Source organism: Brachionichthys hirsutus, chromosome 6 (genome assembly GCF_040956055.1).
Source record: "Brachionichthys hirsutus isolate HB-005 chromosome 6, CSIRO-AGI_Bhir_v1, whole genome shotgun sequence".
NCBI classification, from domain to species: domain Eukaryota; kingdom Metazoa; phylum Chordata; class Actinopteri; order Lophiiformes; family Brachionichthyidae; genus Brachionichthys; species Brachionichthys hirsutus.
Window position 1 is genome coordinate 14,281,799 of NC_090902.1, and position 22,021 is coordinate 14,303,819.

Below are 22,021 nucleotides of genomic sequence, written 5' to 3' on the forward strand. Positions count from 1 at the left end.
GTAATACATGCTACTGTGTGACTGTACTTGTAATGTAATACATGCTACTGTGTGACTGTACTTGTACTGTAATACATGCTACTGTGTGACTGTACTTGTACGCTAACATTCTATCTAATAAATATATTCATCATCCAGTAGTATTAGTAGCAGTAGTGGTAGCTTTAGCAATATTAGTCTCAACTGCTGTCGTGCTTGCCCAGCGGGGAAAGAGGCAGGAGGTCGGTGATTTGGTTCGATCAATAGAAATAGAAATAAAACTTAAACACGTTTGGAAAATCAAACACTTCAAAAGAGAAATGTGAGGGGCGGCTTTGCGGAGCAACGTTGAGGGTTTTATCTATTCCTGCACATGTCAAAGGTCCCACGTGTCACGTGCACTGAACACGTTCCCTTTCAAGAATAAATGTATATGTATCTTAAGAGTTATATTACTAAAATACAGCGTCATTTTAGTTTACGGCAAATAAAATTGTTTACACATTCTCAAAAAAGTTTTAGGAACGTTTATTAACCAGGAACTTTATTTTGAAAGTTCTATCCGGAAGTACTTTTTGCTGTCACAATGTGATTTCTGCACCAGGAAGCAAGAAGCAGGAAACTTCTGCTGCCGAGAGGTAAGAGGCGTCAATAAAGTAACGTAGCTGACCCGTTAATCGCTTTTGAACAAACGATCTTTAGATACTGTTATAGCACGTGTTAATCACTGTTATAACACATGTTAATCACTGTTATAACACATGTTAATCACTGTTAAAACACATGTTAATCACTGTTAAAACACATGTTAATGCTTTTACGTGACGCGTTTGTGTAATGATTGAGGCTTCCAGTGTAACATTAACGATGCGCGTTTGGAGGCGTGCGCGAGATTAGACGCGCCGAGTCCGTGACGCTGAGCGACGGTTCTGTCATCAGCTCCACCGCCCGCCCATCTCCCCGCATTCGGCTCCTATCGGCTCCTATCGGCTCCTATTGTCGTGCTTTTGTTTGCGCTTTGCTCCAACAGGAGTCGGTTAGAACTGATGATGGTTTAGAGGTGAAACGTCCTCAACAGGTCTTCAACAAGTCTTCAACAAGTCTCCAACAAGTCTCCAACAAGTCTCCAACAAGTCTCCAACAAGTCTTAAACAGGTCTTAAACAAGTCTTAAAGAAGTCTTAAAGAAGTCTTCAACAGGTCTTCAACAAGTCTTAAACAAGTCTTAAACAAGTCTTAAACAAGTCTTAAATAAGTCTTAAATAAGTCTTCAACAGGTCTTCAACAAGTCTTCAATAAGTCTTCAATAAGTCTCCAACAAGTCTTAAATAAGTCTTAAATAAGTCTTAAATAAGTCTTAAATAAGTCTTCAACAAGTCTTCAACAAGTCTTCAACAAGTCTTCAACAAGTCTTCAACAAGTCTTCAACAAGTCTTCAACAAGTCTTCAACAAGTCTTAAACAAGTCTTAAACAAGTCTTAAACAAGTCCTCAACAGGTCTTAAACAGGTCTTAAACAAGTCTTAAAGAAGTCTTCAACAAATCTTCAACAAGTCTTCAACAAGTCTTTAACAAGTCTTTAACAAGTCTTCAACAAATCTTCAACAAGTCTTCAACAAGTCTTCAACAAGTCTTCAACAGGTCCAGCTGGATTCCTCCTGTGCTCTTCTTGACCTGCTGGAAGGATTTCTCGGAGCATTAGACGGGTTTTGAGGTGAAAGGTGACCGGGCTGTGATTGGCTGCAATCCTTTGGCTCCCGCCCTGTTGGCTCTTTGGGTACGGACCCTCCCCCGACGCCTGACGCTCAGGCTTGAGGTGGAAGAGTAGATCAAAGTGGTTCATTTGCATCACATCCCGCACGCACAGTCCAACTAAACGCATAAAACAAGACGAGTGGAGCCGCTCGGCTCTGGGAAATACTTTGTGTAGTTGCAGTAATATGTGGCTATCCTTGTGTATTTGATGCTGTGTGTAGATGGGTGTAGAATTGTGTGTGTTTTAATAGTTAAATGTTCTGTCTCTATTTTAATTTAGTAACATTTGGAGTACTTTCTAGAAAGTGTTGGGCGAGAAGACCTCACCGACCCGGGCGGTGTGGCGTCTCCTTTGAAAAGCTCCCCGTCTATAATGGCATGTTAAACGCTAAATAAAGTTTATAATAAATGTACCCAGAACTCTATGAGGAAAGGCATTCTGGGTGTGACGCCGACGGAAGGAGGAGAGCAGCGATCAGCTCCTCCGTTCCGTCTGAACCGCATCGTCAGCATCGGTCATTGTGTTCTGGGTCTCTGGGTCTCTGTTCACAGGTCCCCCTAGAGTCACATCGCATCCAAATGTGGACGCATTAGTAACCCAGACGTACCGGTTCAGTGCTGGTCGGCCCAGCAGAAGCCGAATTCTGCTGTTTATTGGTTAATCTAACTTTAATTTCATACGATCGTCTTTACCTGTGAGGCGTTCTCCTTCTTAGGGCGTTGCGTGTCTTGCCCATGTGATAGAATCATTACGCTCCGCCGCGAGCCTCTTAAGTCGTTGAGTGGGCTATCTTAGCAGCGGCGTTATCATGTCAAGGAAACAAAGCTCCAGTCGTTAGTAGAACAAAGGATTATGGAGACCGGGCGATATGCGATATTGTAGGACATCGAGTGTGCGGCGTCATTACGACACTAAATGCGGTGCCGTGCTCAAGGGCAGCTCGGCAGTGCTCTGGAGGTAGACTGGCCCCTCTCCAGCCACCAGCCCACACTCCACATTTTGTTTAAGCTGGGACTTGAACTGGTGACCCCTGTGGACTTCTCCACTTCCCAGCCCACGGCCCAACCCACTGAGCCGCTGCCGCCCCAAACCGGTTTGTGAACTCTCTCTGTTTCATAGACGTGCACTTTTACTTATAATGGGCGACTAAGGCACTTAGTAGTTAATCTGTAAAAACAGATCATTTACAATTGAGTATGTACCGGCACGTTTGGCTTGAGTATATTGTAGAGCGGTACGTGTCACGACCCGGGTTAGCCACTCGCGTGGACCCTCAATTTTAGCAGCTGGTTCATTTGCGCTGCTCGCTGCTCGCCCGTTCATGGAGTGCAGTTAGCCTCTGTCGCTGTCCTGCAGCATCTGTTTGAGACAGAAATGAGGGACGCTGTCCTGCAGCATCTGCTTGAGACAGAAATGAGGGACGCTGTCCTGCAGCAGCTGTTTGAGACAGAAATGAGGGACGCTGTCCTGCAGCATCTGTTTGAGACAGGAATGAGGGACGCTGTCCTGCAGCATCTGTTTGAGACAGAAACGAGGGACGCTGTCCTGCAGCATCTGTTTGAGACAGAAACGAGGGACGCTGTCCTGCAGCATCTGTTTGAGACAGAAATGAGGGACGTTGTCCTGCAGCATCTGTTTGAGACAGAAATGAGGGACGCTGTCCTGCAGCATCTGTTTGAGACAGAAATGAGGGACGCTGTCCTGCAGCATCTGTTTGAGACAGAAACGAGGGACGCTGTCCTGCAGCATCTGTTTGAGACAGAAATGAGGGACGCTGTCCTGCAGCATCTGTTTGAGACAGAAATGAGGCATCTCTGCATAACAGCTCACCTATGGGGGGGGGGGGGGCAACAACTCTTTACCTTATGGGTGCTAATGACTCCAGGGGACTCGTTAGACGGGTTTCATGACTGCTGGGGAGCATTAGCATCCATAAAGATTCAACAATGCTAATACTCCGGGGGGGGGTGACGAAGGACTGCCAGATTTGTTATGATGAATCGGAAAATTAACAATCAGATTAACGACCGACACCGATGTTTCGTTGAAGATGTCACCAAGGGAAGTGGACCTCCAATAGGGCCACTCCGCCTCGGGGTCGGCCTCCAGACTGGCATCTACCCACCTTGGTTCTAAAGTCGACGGAACTTTGGTGTTGGCTACGAAAAATAACACTAAATAACGCCTGCATAACTGTATCCCATGGTTTACGCATATTATACGTAATATACGTTACTATAGCGTAAAAGTAACCTAAGCTAACGAAAGAACTGTTCGTAATCATGTTTGAGAAGATTCGATTTATTTTGCCCAACCTCGCCCAGACTCTGCCTCCTGCAGCCCCCCCGGGTAATTTGAGTTTTGAGGCCCCTGCTTCAGCTGATAAGCCCAAAATGATCTTTATTATGGCACCGATGCGAGACAGACAGTCCAGGTAGGACAAAAGTCAGACTCGTAGTTGGGGGCAGAAAGCCAAAGCAAAATCCAGGACGGGGACAGAATGGGTATTCGGGAACAAGCAGGGTCAAAATCCATAAAGCAACGACAAAGTGCAGGAAACCAGTGAAACAATCTGTCAGTGGCTGAATGTCCGGGAGCATTTAAGAGGGGAGACGATCCGCTTGCTTCTAAAAGAAAGAAGACATGAAATGGAAACCTATATAAATGCCAGGAATTTACTCATTTAAAAACAAATATGTTGAAGAGAGAAGGAAGTTACATAAATTGGGGAGGGGTAATATTTCGATGATCACATGGTGCTGTTATACTTTATATTAAATAGTACGGAACTCCTTCAAGAGAAGCTGTCTAAGACTTAGATAAAGTAAGATTACAAAGTGAAGAAGGAATGTTGCTCAATATGGCTGAGACTAGTTCTGCAACAAGAGATCAGCTGTTCTGGTGGGATAACATTGATTTAGAGGCCTGGTTCCAAAGAAGTAATGAAATTAAGCTATAGAGATTGAAATATAAATCCTATCTGTGCAGAATCTGTACGTTCTCCCCGTGTCCGCGTGGGTTTTCTCCAAGTTCCTTCCACCTCCAAAAAACATGCAATTTTCTTGTGGACTAGATGAATGAAGTCGTCTAGTCCACAAGAAAATGGATGGATGGATGAAATATAAATGTGTGCTTTGAAGTTTGCAAATGCAAAATGTAATTACATTTCCAGAGTTTGAAATGACACGGCTCGAGTTAGCGATCATTCTAACAATTTCTTTTCATGCAATATTTCCATAAGAAATTAATGAAAGGATAATGATAATGAAATAAATATAAACCAATACTTTTGATGTAGAAATTAGTACATTTAAGTAACTTTTTTTTTTTTTTACATTTTATCAGACTGAAAAAATTTGCATCAGCAAATTCCAAACTCGCATTGACTGACTACCAGCCAATCACAGCCTCACGTGGAGCCTGCCTGACCTTTGATTGGCCGACCAGCTGAGGTTTTGCACGTCACCTTGTAAAAGAATCTGTGTGAGCGTTCAGTGCCAGGAGTGTGTGAGTCTGGCGGTTACCTTAACGGCGGCGGAGTTGCTGTCATTGGCTGTTCAGCAGAATTCCACGGATTCACCTGTTACAGGTGAGGGCGAAGGCTTTCAGTGGGGCTATACCGGTAATAGGACACTGGGAGATTGCAGCCTGTGTTTTAAAGAGCTTTCGTGACCCTTCGATATGGAGGTGTGTGTTGTTGCTCATTTGTGTGCATGTGCCCGACGGTTCCCCTGATTGTCGTGTATGTCTTGTGTTTGTATTGACACTGTCCTCCTTTTGTGATCACGAGCATTAACACATCAATAGCAGCCCACCATAAATAAGTCATCCCAATGAGTGGATGCTTTGCAGACCTTTGCTGTCGCTACCTGTGCTCTTAATGTGTGGTTTCCTTCGGTGCTGCTAGTACGCTACATTTTTGGGGGATTTTACTAATTGTCATTTTCAGTACAAAGGATCGTCTTTCTTTTAATGATAGCTCCAGTGGCTAAAATGGCCAAAAAAAGAATCAAAAGCTCCTTTAAAATGCAAATATTCAACACATTTCATGCAGCAAATACTATCTATATTCAGAGTCCTCCATGCTGTACATTCTCCTTATGTTTGTATTAGGTACCGGTATGTCCCGGTCAGGTGCCCGAGTCATTTGATTTTGAACCAATACTGATACGAGTCCCTGATCCGATACTTCTATAATACATAAAAATAAAGACGAGTGAAGAAATGGATCCAGGATGTCCTTTATTTTCTATTTTATTCATCTTATTTCAACATTAACTCTTAAACAGCTTGAATATTCGAGTACAGTAATACATTTGATAGTTTTTTCACTTTGGACTTGGACTAGTGCAACAGGAAATATTAAATAAGAACATTTGAAATAAAATCGCAAGGTTTTTGTAATCCACTTCAAAATACTTCCACACGGAGAGAACGTACAAACTCCGCACATCGGAATCCAACCTGAAAGCCTGGAAGCAACAGTGCTACCCACTACGCCACCGTGTCGCCCCTGGCTGATCTAAAATAGAAACTTTGATCAAGACAGTCAGCACAGCCCCTTCAGGGTCTTATGTAGGAATCCCCAGACTCTCATTCTGTCCACAGCGCTCTATAAGTCTCCTCGTTACAATAATGAGAACCTTACCGCTTCTTTGTTTAACACCCCCCCCCCCCCCACACACACACACACACTGGGAACCTGGCATACCAGTTAAACTTGTTCAGATCACATTGCACACTAGACAGTTAAAATGATCTAATTATACTGTAATGTGAGCCGCGTCTGAAGTACAATCTGTTTATGTACTGTAGAAGCAATGGATTCCGTGGACTTGGCAACCTTTTACGATTCAGCTTTACTATTGCTATGGGACTTGGGGCGTTTCTACATTTTCCACAACGCATTACGGGTGGCCATTTTGAAAGGCTTTGCTTACGCGCTCATTGTTGTTGATCATTCATTCAGCGATGACGCAGAGTATGCTAACGGAACACATTAACGGCCATTCAGCTAGTCCGGGTATGAAACGTCTGGGAAGATGTCGTTATCTTTACTCCACTCAGTCTTGTCGACCTGGTAAAGATCTTCACCCCCAATTCCAGCGGTTTTCTCCTGGTAAGGAGTAAAAGCCTTCTTGTCTAGTGACTCAGAATAATTCACCACGCTACAAAATCCAATTAAAAGTTAATTTCCAGGGAATACTTCGTAAAAACGACGCGGGTTACGATTAGCGCTATTCTGAACATGTAAGTCTCTGTGAACAAAGCCTTCCAAGATGGCCGACAGCGCTGCGTTGTGGGATACTGTTTACGAGAAGGACGAAGCCCTCTATTGGTGGCATGTTTCAGAGGTAACACCCTGGACTAAGACAGGACACAGATTTTGTCTGAGAGGCGGGGCTTGTCTTTAGGTCTCTTGCCTGTTTTAAAATCGGCTTCTCCAGGTTAGACGGTTTCTACGAGACAAACATTTTCTGTAAAGGTTAGAAACATTTCCTGTCCAGTAAATCCTCAACATACGAGCGTTCCGAGACACGCAAGCAAAATTTTGCTTTGAGACACGAGCAACTTCTAGATGCTGGCGACTAAATGGGCCGAGCGCTCTGAGCGCGCTTCACTCGTTCAGTGAAAACGAAACTAGACACGCAACAGTGTCCCAAGCAGCAGCACTCACTGACTACGACCAAACCCCGACGGTGTTGGTTCTGCATACCAGCTAGGTAGCAGAGCCACACGTAGCTACAATAGTCTACGTGTCCAGGCTTGCTGTGATTTCAGGAGTGACAAGCCAGCGGCGTGTTGGTCTCGTGAGATCTTGCGACATTGCGAGGGCTGAACAATGGAATTATATTGTACGTGTTATTCATGACAATTCAAATGGGACTGACATGCTAACATGCATATTTAAAAACGGGTCCAGTTGGGGATATTCAAGTCAAGTCAGTTCTATTTGTGCACCGACCGTATCACAACACGGGTTCTTTCTTTCTTGCCACAAGGAGTCCGTGTCGGTTGACACTAGAGTGACAATCCCCAATGAGTAAGAACATGGAGACAGTGGATACGAAAAACTAGCTTTCATATGGTAGAAACCTCAAGCAGGCCCAAGAATCGAGGTGGGCGGCCTCTGCTTTGACTGGTTCGGGTGAAAGAGAGCGAGAAAGCTTGGGAGATAGATGGAGAGAGAGAAGGATTGGGCGGATCGGGAGAGAGAGAAAGTTCTCATGTTTACTGTTTAGCTATACATCATAGTGTTAAGGTACGGCTCTGGTCATTTTTTGAACCCTGAGAATGTCCTCAAATGTTCAATAATCACTGTAAAGAAGAAAAGAACAACATTAAGGATGATGGATGTGATTTCTTCTGAAGCTACAGATGAAGAACGAGCTGCCTTCTCCGTTTCTCTTTCAGCTCCTCCTAGCCAGAGCCCCACGGAGCTTCCCACAGCAACCACGCCAGCAGCGTTGTGCTCAGACAATGGCATTGCCAGACTTGAACGATGTCAGTCAGTACATCAGTGGCGTCTCCACCCCCGTGCTGCTCAGCATCGGAGCGGTGGCTGCTGCAACAACCTACTACCTGGCGACGCGGCCCAAAGCCATCCCGTCGGTTGATGATCTCCAGATGCAGTCAGTTGAGGTTCCGGTGAGTTCGGGGATCTCATCCTGCCGTGCACCACAGGAAGACGGTCCAGACGGTTCACACGCCTGTCGCCCAGACAACCGCTTGAACATGGTCACGTGTCAAATGCGTGCTCCTCTCGGACGTCCTCATACGTACTTCCAAGTCTCTAGAAGTAATCAGATAATAAGCTTCCCGATTGCTCCTAAACTAATTCTGTACACAACATAACGTAGAAATGAAATGGAGGAAGAAAATAAAAGAAGTGAGAAGAAGCACAGCACACACACACACACACACATATATATAGACTACACGTTTCTACTTCCTAGCCATAGATACTATATGATATGCTCACCTGTGTACCTCGGGTCAGATATTCATAGGTCAAAGGGCTGATAGGTCAAAGGCCAGGGTCTTCTGCTGACACCCAGGAAGGCAGCGGAGACTCACTCTAGGCCAAATGTGAAAAACGCTTCTCAGCCAAACAACCAATCAACCAAATGAGTCGGGCCGTTCCTGTCTTTCCCAGGGCTCAGCGATGGCACGCCGATCGCTGCTGCTGGACGGAGATGAGCATTTGACCCACATCTACGAAGACGCCAGAACGTTGTACGAGTTCTTCCTCAGAGGGCTCAGGGTCTCCAGTAAGTCACGATGTCAGAGAGACGTCGCTGGACAGAACGTCTCTGCTGTGTGTTTGTTGTTCGTTCGTCCGTCTCTGTCTGCACTGATAACACTGCAGGGCTTCACCACAACACGCCTCATGGGTCATTGCACACCATCACACAGCTTTAAAGGTGACACTGTTGTGTTGGGTTTACCCCTGAAACCTGGCTCTGTCTTCTCTTACCCCCCCCCCCCCCCCCCCCCTTATCGCTCTCCTTTGATCCTCAAGATAATGGCCCTTATCTGGGCTCCAGGAAACCCAACCAGCCGTACGAATGGATGTCCTACGAAGAGGTGAGTGGCGTCATGAATATGCTCACCTTATAAAGACAGAGTGACTCCAGCCACAATGATGTCATGCATTTAAATGAAAATACCTCAAATTGAGGAATTTTCACAGAAATCTTTCAGTGAGATAATCTCAGGACGGCATACAAATATTTAGAATCCCGAAGGATTTAATTTAAACTTCTCCCTCATCACCTTGTCACATCAAGACAAACATCTTACCGATCTGAACTAACAGAGAGTGTGTGTGTGGTTTCATCTCGATCTGCCAAGGAACACACACGCACACGCACGCACACACACACACTGTGTTCTTTGGGTCACTACCCAAAGCTCTACGCAAACTACGACGGATTGACTGGCTGGTTTAACCTGAACCCTAAACTGCAGGCAACGCCGGAAAGCCTCCTTCCCACTGACCGACCGCACGACGACAGACTTTAGCGTGTCGGAGCTTTCGCTGTGCAAACGCCAACGCACCTTTTTGACTCATCCCATTTATAAACACACAGGAAGGGAACCCGACAACGGCTCTGATCAATAAAACAACCTTTATCTTATCAAATGGAGCTAAAAGAAACCAGAAGCCCCCACGATGCCCAAACCGAGCATGAGGAGGTGCATCCATCGTGCCTTTCTGGTAGCCGCCCGAGCGGCGCTGAGCGGACCCACGGAAACGGAGGGGCCAGCATGAAACGTATCCGTCTGTGAGCTGGAGCCGGAAACAAATGAATTGATTTACTTATTGATCATGGAAGCACAACTTATTTGAACGTTTTAGTGACTAATGGGGGCCGTGGAATATTTTCATCATGTCTTTGTGATGAGAACGAGAATGTGAGATTAGTTTGTGATACTAAAGCCTCCAGCAGGTAACGCATCGTGTTTACACCAGTTAACAGCGACAATATATCACGAAACCCTCTGTGTGTGTGTGTGTGTGTGTGTGTGTGTGCGTGTGCGTGTGTGTGTGTGTGTGTGTGTTAGGCGAAGGAGAGAGCAGAGTATTTGGGTTCAGCGTTTCTTCACAAAGGACACTCCGGAACCGGCGACTGCAACATCGGCATCTTCTCCCAGAACAGACCTGAGGTACAGACAATAACCCCCCCCCACAGAACTCATTCACAAAATGACACTCCTCCTACGAGCTGAACACGTAGACATACATGACACATCACGTGATGCAAGATCGGAGTCTTGGTAAATTGTGTCTGACAGCAGGCCGAAGGTTCCCGAGAACAACAGAATGTGAATCATTTCATGCTTTATGGGAATACGCTGCAATAATTTCAGAAACAAACTAGAAAGACAATCAGAGATCGCAGACCCCGCCTCCAAAAGACTATTGGATCTTGTGAGACAGTAAACAGGGCTTCCGGATCAGAGGGGCCAAACCTGCTCTAGTTTGCTGCTCTGGAACGTACTACAAGACTCCTTCTGGACTCTTTTTCCCATCATGCCATTCGTGTCCCTCCCTCTTAAAGTGGCAGTTTACAGCACAGGCACAATTCCAGATGTAAAAATAATTCTAGAATCTGGATCCAGATCCGGATCAACGCCATTCTCGGGGAGGACCGAGCCACGGACAGAACCTTACTTGTGTAAAAATATCAAGTCGATTGGGTTACTAGTTTTTGAGTTATGCGCTCGGACAGACAAACAAACAAGCAAACAAACAAACGCACCCAATTGCAATACCCTCTCCTCCCCTTCGGCGAGGGTAATAAACAGGAATATTAGCTACGAGGGCCCAACGATGCCGGGACCGACCGGCGCTTTAGGGAATAGTGAGGCGTCATTGTTTTTGGGAAGCTGATTTTTGCAAACTCCGAGGCTGTCTTGGAGCAGATCCTGCAGCCGCTGAGGTGAAATGAGCCGCTGGTGGACGCCGCTGCCGGTGTGGCTTCGGCCGGGTCGCCACAAGTCCCCAGTTTCAGGCAGCAAATGAGGAGCAAGACTTCGACTGCGGATATAGTCACCACAGGAAATCGCACGTGACTGGACGCTTGCAAAAAGCGATGAATCATCAGGTGTTGAAACCTTGGTTGGGACTAAACGGCTATCGGGAAGAGGAGAATAACGATTTTTGAACAGTCTTGGCGTGATGCAACTTGCACAGCCACATTCTTGTCTCATTATTAAAAGCGTTGACCCAGATACACGAGTGTCACATTTCCTGCTCCAATCGGAGAGCGTTTGCTCTTCGCCTGACGATCTGTGTGTACCCTGGACTCGGCCCAAGGGACAGACCAGTTTTTGCTGTTTGACAGAAACAGTATTTCCCACTGGATGCATGCATTTATATTGAGCGTGTTGCTTGTCTAATTTGCACCACCGTCGAACAATGCACAGATTCACGATGATGATGAAGAGGGAATGAGCTTCAGCTCCTGCTCTCCAGACGTCTGCGTTACGTTACGTTACAATTTGGTTAAAAGAGTCCTTAAAGTATATTCTAAAGCCACTGTTTCGTGGTGTGAATCAACTCCAAATCTGTGTTCTCTCCTGGAGGGAAAGCTCTGGTTGATGCAGTTTAAAGTTCATTGTGTCTCATATGACGCCGGTTTTTACCCTCGCCGAAGCGGAAGCGAGGGTATTGCAAATGGGTTTGTTTGTTTGTCTGTCTGTCTGTCTGTCTGTCCGAGCGCATAACTCAAAAACTAGTAACCCAATCGACTTTTTTACACAAGCAAGGTTCTGTCCGTGGCTCGGTCCTCCCCGAGAATGGCGTTGATCCGGATCTGGATCCAGATTCTAGAATTATTTTTACATCTGGAATTGTGCCTGTGCTGTAAACTGCCACTTTAAGAGGGAGGGACACGAATGGCATGATGGGAAAAAGAGTCCAGAAGGAGTCTTGTAGTACGTTCCGGAGCAGCAAGCTAGAGCAGGTTTGGCCCCTCTGATCCGGAAGCCCTGTTTACTGTCTCACAAGATCCAATAGTCTATTGGAGGCGGGGTCTGCGATCTCTGATTGTCTTTCTAGTTTTGTGTGCGTTTAGCTTAAAATGCCGCCGCACACTCGATGTTCTGCACTCCACACTTTCACAGCAAAGGGCGCACATGGGCCGGTCTCCTCTTGAAAGAAATCCATAATCCTTTGTTCAACTACGTTGAAAAGAACAACTGGAACCTGGTTTACTCGTCACGCTAACACCGCTGCTAAGCTAGCCGACTGAACTCGAGGTGGCGCGCTGAATCAAGGACGTCGTACGCGATCACATCCGCACACTCGCAACGGAATGATTTACACTCCGTATTAAGCAGTTAATACTACTACTACTACTGTACTTTCAGCTTGCCGACATAATTAACTCAACATTAGCATTTAGTGTGCTCCATTTCTTGTGAGGTGTTAAATATAATAAAATATGATTTTTTTTTGCCTTTTAATATTCTCTGCGTGCCAACATAAGTGCCCTCGTGTGCCAACCGTGGCACGCGGGGCCTCCTGTTGTATGCCGTTGATTCGGTGCATCGTCCTTTGATTCTCGCTTGTGTGCAGTGGAACATGACTGAACTGGCCTGCTACACGTATTCTCTGGTGGTGGTCCCTCTGTACGACACGCTGGGAGTCCAAGCCATCGAGTACATCGTAGACATAGGTAATACCCTGCAGCAGCGTGAACACACACCCCTCGATGCTTTTGGTTGGGGGACCCTGTCTGCGTTTGTCTTCCAGCTTCCCTCGCGACGGTCGTTTGTGACGTTGAAGATAAAGTTGTTCTGTTGCTGGACTGCCTTAAGGACAAGAAGCACACAGTGAAAACCATAGTTTTAATGAAGACCCCTGAAGCAAGCCTGGTCAGCAGGGGCCAACAGGCCGGGATCCACGTCCTCAGTCTGCAGGAGATGGAGGTCAGTGTCCGCTGGCTCTTTCCTAATGTTCCATTATGTTTTGTTTCATTCGCCCGTTTTGAGTTTGAGGTGAGAAAAAGGTTTTCTGTCTTTGCTTATTGAGTCCCTGCCACAGAGGAGGGAGATCATCCTATGGATTTCTAAATAGTCAGAATCTTTTTTTCTCTTGTTATTTAATTCTGTCCAGAATGACGTTATAAATATTCCCGTCTTGTGCACAGGCTATCGGGAAGGCCAACCGTCACCAACCAGTGGTGAGCAATTTGCTACCGGAGCCTATAATTACAATGATAATGGTGTTATGTGGTTTCGATTGTTTGTTTAATCATCACACCCATCCTTCCAGCCTCCGCAGCCTGAGGACATGGCTGTTATCTGTTTCACCAGCGGAACTACAGGTGCCTAAAAAAAATAGAGATATAAAGAATAAATATCTTGAATAAATAATTAATTTTACGTAAACATGTGTGTGTGTGTGTTGTGTTTTCAGGAAACCCGAAGGGGGCTATGCTGACACATGGTAATATTGTGTGCAACTGCTCAGCCTTCATTAAAATAACAGAGGTGAGTCGCTGTAAGCTTGTTGAGCTCCTTTGGTAGAAAAATATAAATCAAATAGTGAAGATTGATTCTTCATCTTCTTCATTCTCTACATCACTCTCACTTCAGTTGCTGCTGTACCTCAGCACAGACGCAATGTTAGCGTTGAGGCTAGCAATGGAGACGTACAGGGAAGGTCAGAAGGAGCTGCATTGTCTAGAGAAAGCCTAGACAGGGTGTCCAGAGAGGAACTGTAGTACTGCATGAGGTACTGTAGTACTGCATGAGGAGGTCTGGAGTGGCAGAGAAGTATGTCAGAGTAGTTCAGGACATGTAGGACAGCAGTGAAGTGTGCAGTAGGAGTAACAGGAGAGTTTAGTGTAGAGGTGGGATGCACCAGGGATCAACTCTGAGCCCCTTTTTGTTTGCCATGGTGATGGACAGACTAACAGATGAGGTGAGACAGGAAGCTCCTTGGAATATGATGCAGGTAGAGGAGAATTTAGAGAAGTGGAGGTTTGCTCTAGAAAAAAAGAGCAATGAAGGTGAGCAGGAGTAAAACAGAGTACATGTGTGTACATGAGAAGGTCCCAGGGGGGACAGTGAAGCTACAAGGAATAGACGTAAAGAAGGGAGAGGACTTCAGGTACCTCGGGTCAACAGAGCAGAGTGATGGAGAGAATGTGGAAAGGAGGTGAAGAATCGTGTGCAGGCAGGCTGGAACGGGTGGAGGAAAGTATCAGGTGTGCTCTGTGATAGGACGAAGGGACAGGTCTACAAGACAGTGGTGAGGACAGCCATGATGGACGGCTGAGAGACAGTGGTGAGGACAGCTATGATGGACGGCTTAGAGACAGTGGTGAGGACAGCCATGATGGACGGCTGAGAGACAGTGTCTCTGAGGAAAAGACAGGAGGCGGAGCTAGAAGTGGAAGAGATGAAGATGCTGAGGTTCTCCTTGGGAGGGACCAGGTTGGACAGGATTAGAAATGAGACAATAAGAGGGACAGTGAAGGTTAGACGTTTAGGAGACAAGGTCAGAGAGACCAGACTTTGATGGTTTGGACATGTCCAGAGGAGAGACGGGGACTATATCGGTAGAAGGATGCTGAGGATGGAACTGCCAGGGAACAGGACTAGAGGTCGACCCAGGAGAAGAGACATGGACGTAGTGAGGGAGGACATGAGAGTGGCTGGTGTTGGGGAGGACAATGCAAAGGACAGGGTGAAGTGGAGAACGTCGGTTTGCTGTGGGGACTTCTCACGGGACAAGAAGAAAGTACGGTCGTAGTAGTAGTAATAGTTGCAGGCACCATATTTACTATGACAATAGTATAGTTTCTTGCACTGTACATGCTGTATGTCTGAATGCCGTGTATTTTAATGTTTATTTTTAGTATTAGAAATGTGCACCTTACCCGTCTTACTGTGGGAAACGTCCTCTCGATTCCTTGTATGAATTGGCAATAAAGCTACTTTGACTTTGACTTGATTTGACTTGACAAAATTGTCCCGCCTTCCTGGGAAAAGAGAACTGAGAAGACACCAAAAACATGAAGTTTGATGTTTGTTTGGACAGAGAACCAGAAATTGTAACAACTACTTGAAAAAGCAATTGTTAATTATTGAACTGCAAAGTAGTCACGTTTGATTGAACATAGCGGCTCACCTGCTGCCGCTGCTGTTAAGGTCACTCAGCTTGTTTCATGTTATAGTAACCTTGCTACTACCATGTTAGCGTAGCCATCGTGACTTCACAGTGTATAAGAGACATAATAATATAAGAAATATGAAAATATTTTGCTGAGATTGTGTTCATTTTCTTTGTCATACCCGAAGAAGCGGGACAATAATGAAGCAGAAGGACAAATGCTTGACAAATGTCTCTCAGCCTGGGTCATGTCCGTCCATGTGTGTTTGTGTGTCTGTGTTCCCGCCTGCTGTTGGTATTCCTGTACGTGTGTGAGTGTTTTTTAGGTTCGCTGTCCATTGGATGCCAGAGATGTCCATATTTCCTTCCTGCCCTTGGCCCATATGTTTGAGAGAGTTGTTCAGGTACTGTGTGTTCCCTTACGTCCCTTAGTGACTGTTGCTAAAGACAGATCTGTGTGTCGGTCTCACGTTTACTACATGCTAGGCTGTTCGCCATCATATACAATACCATATATAAAATTATGTTACCGCCCACCTGCAAAGAGCTCAGTCATTAGCCTATGGCAAGCCAAGGTTACAAGCAGACAGAGGATAGACTAGGCATGGGCAAACCCAGGCCCGGGGGCCATATGTGGCCCGTTGGTCTTTTTAATCCGGCCCGTCAAACTTGTCAAAATTATATTATTAAATAAAATTGTACTATAATTAAACCTCATTCATTTGACCTTTTCCCTGTAATGCTACCTGTAAAAGGCCAAATCCTTTAATGCAATAGCTTTCATGTGTCATTTATATTAGCTCACACAAATACTTCATCCATCTGTTCTTGGTCCGGCCCCTCTGCCAAGTTTGCCGACCCCTGGGATAGACGATAGACACGTTTACCATCAGCAGACTGTGTTGTTCAGTCCACCGAGTGTAGGCAGCTGTTTCAAAGACTTACATCTCTGGGGTCATTGTCAGTAAGAGAAGAATCTCTTTGGCCGGACACTTTTCATCTGAGATTGATCAAAGCAGTCACCCCAAGGCTTGAGGCAGACTCTTTCACTGATTACTGACCAGCTGAACGACAGCGAACTTCTGAATCCATGTTGGCAAAAACAAAATCGGACTTCAATGCTTTTATTTACAGTGCCTGGTTTTGGGACATTTTAAGTTGATCCTTGGTTGATTTTTTTGAGTCTTTTACTGAAGACTTGATGGAACTCTTGGGTTTTTGGAGGAACAACTGGAATGAACTCTAAACTGAAAGGCCAGAAAGGCTGATGCTGGACTTCTATCACTGCTCAGTGGAGAGTGTATACTAGCATACTGCCTGGGGGTGTGGTACACTGGCTCCCCAGTGAAGAACAGGAAGTCTCCACTGGCGATGTCTTCCAAGGAGGGCCCTCTGCCCTTCTTGGAAGACATCGCCAGATCCCGCTGTCTCAGCAAAATTAAGGGCATCACCGGAGAACCCTCACACCCCGCCCATCACCTCTTTGACCTGCTGCCCTCTGGGCGGCGCTACTGGCCAATCGAATCCCTCACCACCAGACTGTCTCACAGTTTCTTCCCTTGGGCCTTACGGACCTTAAATAACAGTTAAACGTACTCATCCACATCTTAATCAAGGACTTACCTTAACAAATGTGCAATTACCCCAATAACTATGTAATTTGTCACTGTGCACCTTGATAACTATCACACTTAAGTATTATCCGTTGTATGTATTTGTATTGTATTGACCTGCAATGCACTGCGCAGAGCCCCTTTAATTTCATTGCATCACTGTGTTTCATGACAACAAAGTACTAGTCTATTCTATTCTGACTGTAGGGATTGCTCTATTGAACTGAGGGACTGACACACCTGTGGGCATTTGGTTTATTATTTATAAAAGAACGACTCCTAAACAAACAAACAAACAACATCAAAACATAGTCCCGCTTACTTATCCTAAAATGCCAGGAGCAGGAGCAGGAGCAGGTCGGGGCCCGTAATGAAACAAGTTAAAAGAAAAGCAACTTGGACGCAGAGCGCTGTAACCAAACGGTCGCAGTGAACGCTGCCCCCTCTTCTCTTTCAGTCAGTGATGATTGTGCAGGGAGCCAGGATCGGCTTTTTCCAAGGAAACATTTCTTTGCTGTCAGAGGACATGAGGATGCTGAAACCCACCATGTTCCCTGTGGTACCTCGACTGCTGAACAAAATCTATGACAAGGTAGGTGAGCTACGAATCACCGGAGAGCTGCAGAATCTTAATGATAGGAGCATAAACGAGGGTTCCGGCGGTGCTAATTGTTCTGGAGTGTGTTTCCCGCTGTAGATCTACGGTCAGGCCAACAGCCCCATGAAGCGTTGGCTGCTGGAGTTCGCCTACAAGAGGAAGGAGGCAGAGATGATGAAAGGCATTGTGAGGAGAGACAGTGTCTGGGACCATCTCGTCTTCAAGAAGGTCCAGGTATTGAACTACCCAGAGCTCCATTCCATGGACAGATTTCAGTTTCCTGCAGTGCTGGGCGCCTAACGTGTCTTAATTACCCTCGCCGAAGCGGAGGCGAGGGTATTGCAATTGGGTTCGTCTGTCTGTCTGTCTGTCTGTCTGTTTGTCTGTCCGAGCGCATAACTCAAAAACTAGTAACCCAATCGACTTGAAGATTTTACACAAGCAAGGTTCTGTCTGTGGCTCGGTCCTCCCCGAGAATGGCGTTGATCCGGATCTGGATCCAGATTCTAGAATTATTTTTACATCTGGAATCGTGCCTGTGCTGTAAACTGCCACTTTAAGAGGGAGGGACACGAATGGCATGATGGGAAAAAGAGTCCAGAAGGACTCTTGTAGTACGTTCCGGAGCAGCAAGCTAGAGCAGGTTTGGCCCCTCTGATCCGGAAGCCCTGTTTACTGTCTCACAAGATCCAATAGTCTTTTGGAGGCGGGGTCTGCGATCTCTGATTGTCTTTCTAGTTTGTTTCTGCAACTCCCTTATCATGCATTTCTAAGACTCATTTAAACTGGAGTGGCTTTTGCTGCTATATTCTCACAAGGCCAAACCCTTTGATGTAATGTCTTTTGCATGTCATTTATACGGGTTACACAGACACTCCATCCATCTGTTCCTGGCCCGGCCCCTCTGTCAAATCTTAGAACCCATTGTGGTCAAAAGGCTTCCCCACCCTGGTCTATCCACATTAGCACAAACTATGAGTCACAATTTTGAAACAGGGTGCACAAGTGGATACTATTAACCCCTTTCCACCAAAGGAACGAGGATTCAAACATCATGTTTCAATAACTTCATTCATTCTGCATTACATATTAACTATGATGCTTCCACGGCATCCTTCGTAACACGGTAAAGTCTGCTTTAATGAATGCTATGTGTCACGGCAGCTTGAGCTGCTGTTGCAAAGCGACAACAAATCGTACTTGCTGCAGCAATGCTGCTATCTGTTCACTCTGTTCAATGAAAAGGCTTCATTGTTGTTGCGTCCTCCAGTTTGGAATTTCAGCTAAAAAACCATCCTGCAAGCGGCACGTTGGCGCCTTGACGGATCGCCTCTGCTAACCCATGTTTGTTTGTTTGTCGTCCCCCCCCCCCCCGTTGGGTAGGATGTGCATTACACAACCGCTGATTCTTTAAAAATAGCAGTCAAAAACGTTTTGGATGGGCAGAATAACAACTCATCCCCAACCCCTGACTTTCTAATCTCTGACCCGGCGACTCTTTGTTGCTTTGGGAGTGGACCTGAGCTGTGAAGAATTAATGACGTGTGCTGCTGCCCCCTGCAGGCCAGCCTCGGAGGTTGCGTGCGCATCTTGCTGACAGGAGCTGCCCCGGTCTCTCCCACGGTCCTCAGGTTCATGCGAGTGGCACTCAGCTGCGAGGTAGCGCCCCCTTTGTTTCCCGTGTTGCTCTGTTTCTACTGTGCCTCCTTTTAAGTGGCGTTCTGCCGCGTCCTACAGCTGTTCACCATTCTTGGCCTCGTCCCAGTTGGATCTGGAATACTCCGTCCTGTGTCGGTTGTAGTCTTAAAATGAGTTTCTCTGCTGTCTTAGTGCTACGAAGGCTACGGACAAACGGAGTGTACTGCTGGGGTCACCATGACGACACCCGGGGACTTGACAGCAGGTCATTCACGGGAAAAAAGGGCTGCTTGAATCGAATGTTTCTGTTTCTACGCCACAAGAAGTACATCAGCGTTCGTGTTCACAGGTCACGTTGGCGCGCCGATGCCCTGTAACGTGGTGAAACTGGTCGACGTTCCTGACATGGACTATCTGGCTGTAAATGGCGAGGGAGAGGTGAAAGTCAGAAACGAGAAGGGCCCCACGTCTTCATATTTATGGGAATCATGACTGTGCGTCTTTGTGTTTGCAGGTGTGCGCAAAGGGCCATAATGTGTTCAAGGGCTACCTGAAGGACCCCGAGAAGACCAAGGATGCTCTCGATGCCGATGGATGGGTTCACACTGGAGATATTGGGAAATGGCTTCCAGTCAGTTCTTTGACTTCATGTCAAACGTATCAGATTATTAGCTATGTTTGAAATGACGTCTTTGTGCGTTTCCAGAATGGCACGCTGAAGATCATAGACAGGAAGAAGCACATCTTTAAGCTGGCGCAGGGGGAGTACATTGCTCCCGAGAAGATCGAGAACATTTACACGAGGAGTGAGGCGGTGGCGCAGGTCTTTGTGCACGGAGAGAGTCTGCAGGTACGTGGCTCAGAACGATTGCGTGTGTGCTTTTGGAGTGCTTCCCTGTTAAACTGCCGTGAGGCTGCAGATGAGACCCGCGGTGTTTATCTCCAGGCCTGGCTGGTAGCAGTGGTGGTTCCTGACATTGACTTCCTGTCTGACTGGGTCAAGAGGACGCTGGGACTGGAAGGCAGCTACCAGGAACTCTGTGGGAGAGAAGTAATTACAAATACTACTCCAGGAATACCTTGACATATACAAGTGTTATTCGTTCATGGATCGAGCTCGTAACTCAAATCAATTCATCCCATATAAAATAACTGAAAACCATGTAATCCGTCCAGGCGTCTAAAAACACTCAGGTCAACGCTAATAACAACGGAAACAAGTTTTTTAATTGTTATATAGATACAAACACACAACATGGAGCGGGGGGCAGTGCCCTCGAGTGGGGGGGGGGGGGGGGGGGGGGGCTCTTACATGAACTCAGACATAATAGTTCTGCCTCTGGAAGGCTCCGTGTTCCTGATTGCGTCCTTCTGTTTGAGGATTGTACGCATCGTCGATGTTCTCCGCTCGGACCGGCGTGTCCCATCACTTACGGACACCACGGTCACGTTGATGGATCATTTCATGCTTCATCTCCATCGTCATCATCATCATCATCCTCACCACTCGCTTCCTTTCTCAAATTTATGCTCGTGTCTCGGAACACTCGTATGTCGAGGTATTACTGCAGAAACTCTGCGTGCCCGGCTTTCACTCGTGGCATCATGACTACGACGTATGTTTCTTCTCTTCCTGCAGGAAGTGAAGAAAGCGATCTTGGAGGACCTGCAGAAACTGGGCAAGGAACGAGGCCTCAAGTCCTTTGAGCAGGTTCAGCACTCGCTCATAATTCATCCGTGTGTCTCTCTGCAGCTCTGCAGACACGTAAAAACACATTTATGTCCTTTAGGTGAAAGACATCTTCATCCACACCGAGCCGTTCTCCGTCCAGAACGGCCTCCTCACTCCAACGCTGAAGTCCAGGAGGAACGAAATGCGAAAGCACTTCAGCTCTCAGATAGACGGACTGTATGCTGGGCTCAAACTGCAGTAGGAGAGGGAGGGAAATAAATGTAGACTGACACTAGAACTCTAGCGAACAGCACACAGATAAAGGGACAAGGCAGGGAGGACAAGCTAAAGGACACATTGAAACAGGAACGCAAAGAGATGCAGCTTTTCTTGGAACTTGATTCGTAGCTTTAAAATACAATGAATGAACTTTAGGTTCTGTGGCACAGAATACCTCTGAAGATACAGAGGCGATGATCTGCTTAGAATAAATGTACTATGATGAAGTCCCCCCACGCTGTGTTGATTCTAATCAAATTTTAAAGGGAAATTATGAAAGTGCAGCTCTGTAGTATGAAATGTATACGGATGTCAATATCGGAAAGCACACAGGTGACTGCTAATAAACGAAACGGGTGTGTTTTCTTGAGCTCCGTGCAGTTTGGGATGCGTCATCTAACCGCATGTACTGGAGATAAACACAGTTCGTTTGAATGCAATCTATTCAAGCAGTATTTTTTATTTTATTCCGAATACTGTAAAGCTGAAATCTGGAAAGACTCCCCACCTTTTCCCCCCAATCAAGAACCCTGGGCTCACATTTGGAGGCGCTGATCCCTCATCCTGTTCGCCTCACACTCAGCTGCAAACTGCCCCAGTAGACGCTGAAGGTCCGCGCTCGAAGAAGCCAACAGGACACCGTCGTCTGCAGAAAAACAGGGACGAGAGTCTGTGGTCCCCAATACTTCGATCGGGGCAAAGGGCCCCTGGGCTCCTGGGCCCCCCAAAGCACCCTGCACAAGATACTACGAGGGACGCCGCCTTCTCCAAATCCACAAGACGCGCGGACTGGTCGGATAAACTCCCACAATCCCTCGACCATCGTGACCCTCCAGTCCCCCTTCTTGAAAAGGATTA

The 22,021-nt window shown here is 46.4% G+C and overlaps 1 protein-coding gene across 1 annotated transcript; it reads left to right on the plus strand.

Annotated features, from left to right (window-relative positions):
- Positions 1-602: 602 nt before the first annotated feature.
- On the plus strand, positions 603-21,597 carry LOC137894812 (long-chain-fatty-acid--CoA ligase 1-like). The gene is made up of 21 exons (XM_068740282.1): positions 603-617; positions 8,148-8,381; positions 8,890-9,004; positions 9,256-9,320; positions 10,302-10,403; positions 12,820-12,919; positions 12,997-13,172; positions 13,394-13,426; positions 13,519-13,570; positions 13,663-13,736; positions 15,690-15,767; positions 17,434-17,568; positions 17,674-17,808; positions 19,138-19,233; positions 19,405-19,477; positions 19,562-19,650; positions 19,727-19,843; positions 19,919-20,062; positions 20,159-20,263; positions 20,852-20,923; positions 21,003-21,597. The coding sequence occupies exons 2-21, from the start codon at positions 8,214-8,216 to the stop codon at positions 21,144-21,146; spliced, it is 2,073 nt and encodes a 690-aa protein (XP_068596383.1). The 5' UTR covers positions 603-617; positions 8,148-8,213; the 3' UTR covers positions 21,147-21,597.
- Positions 21,598-22,021: the final 424 nt, after the last annotated feature.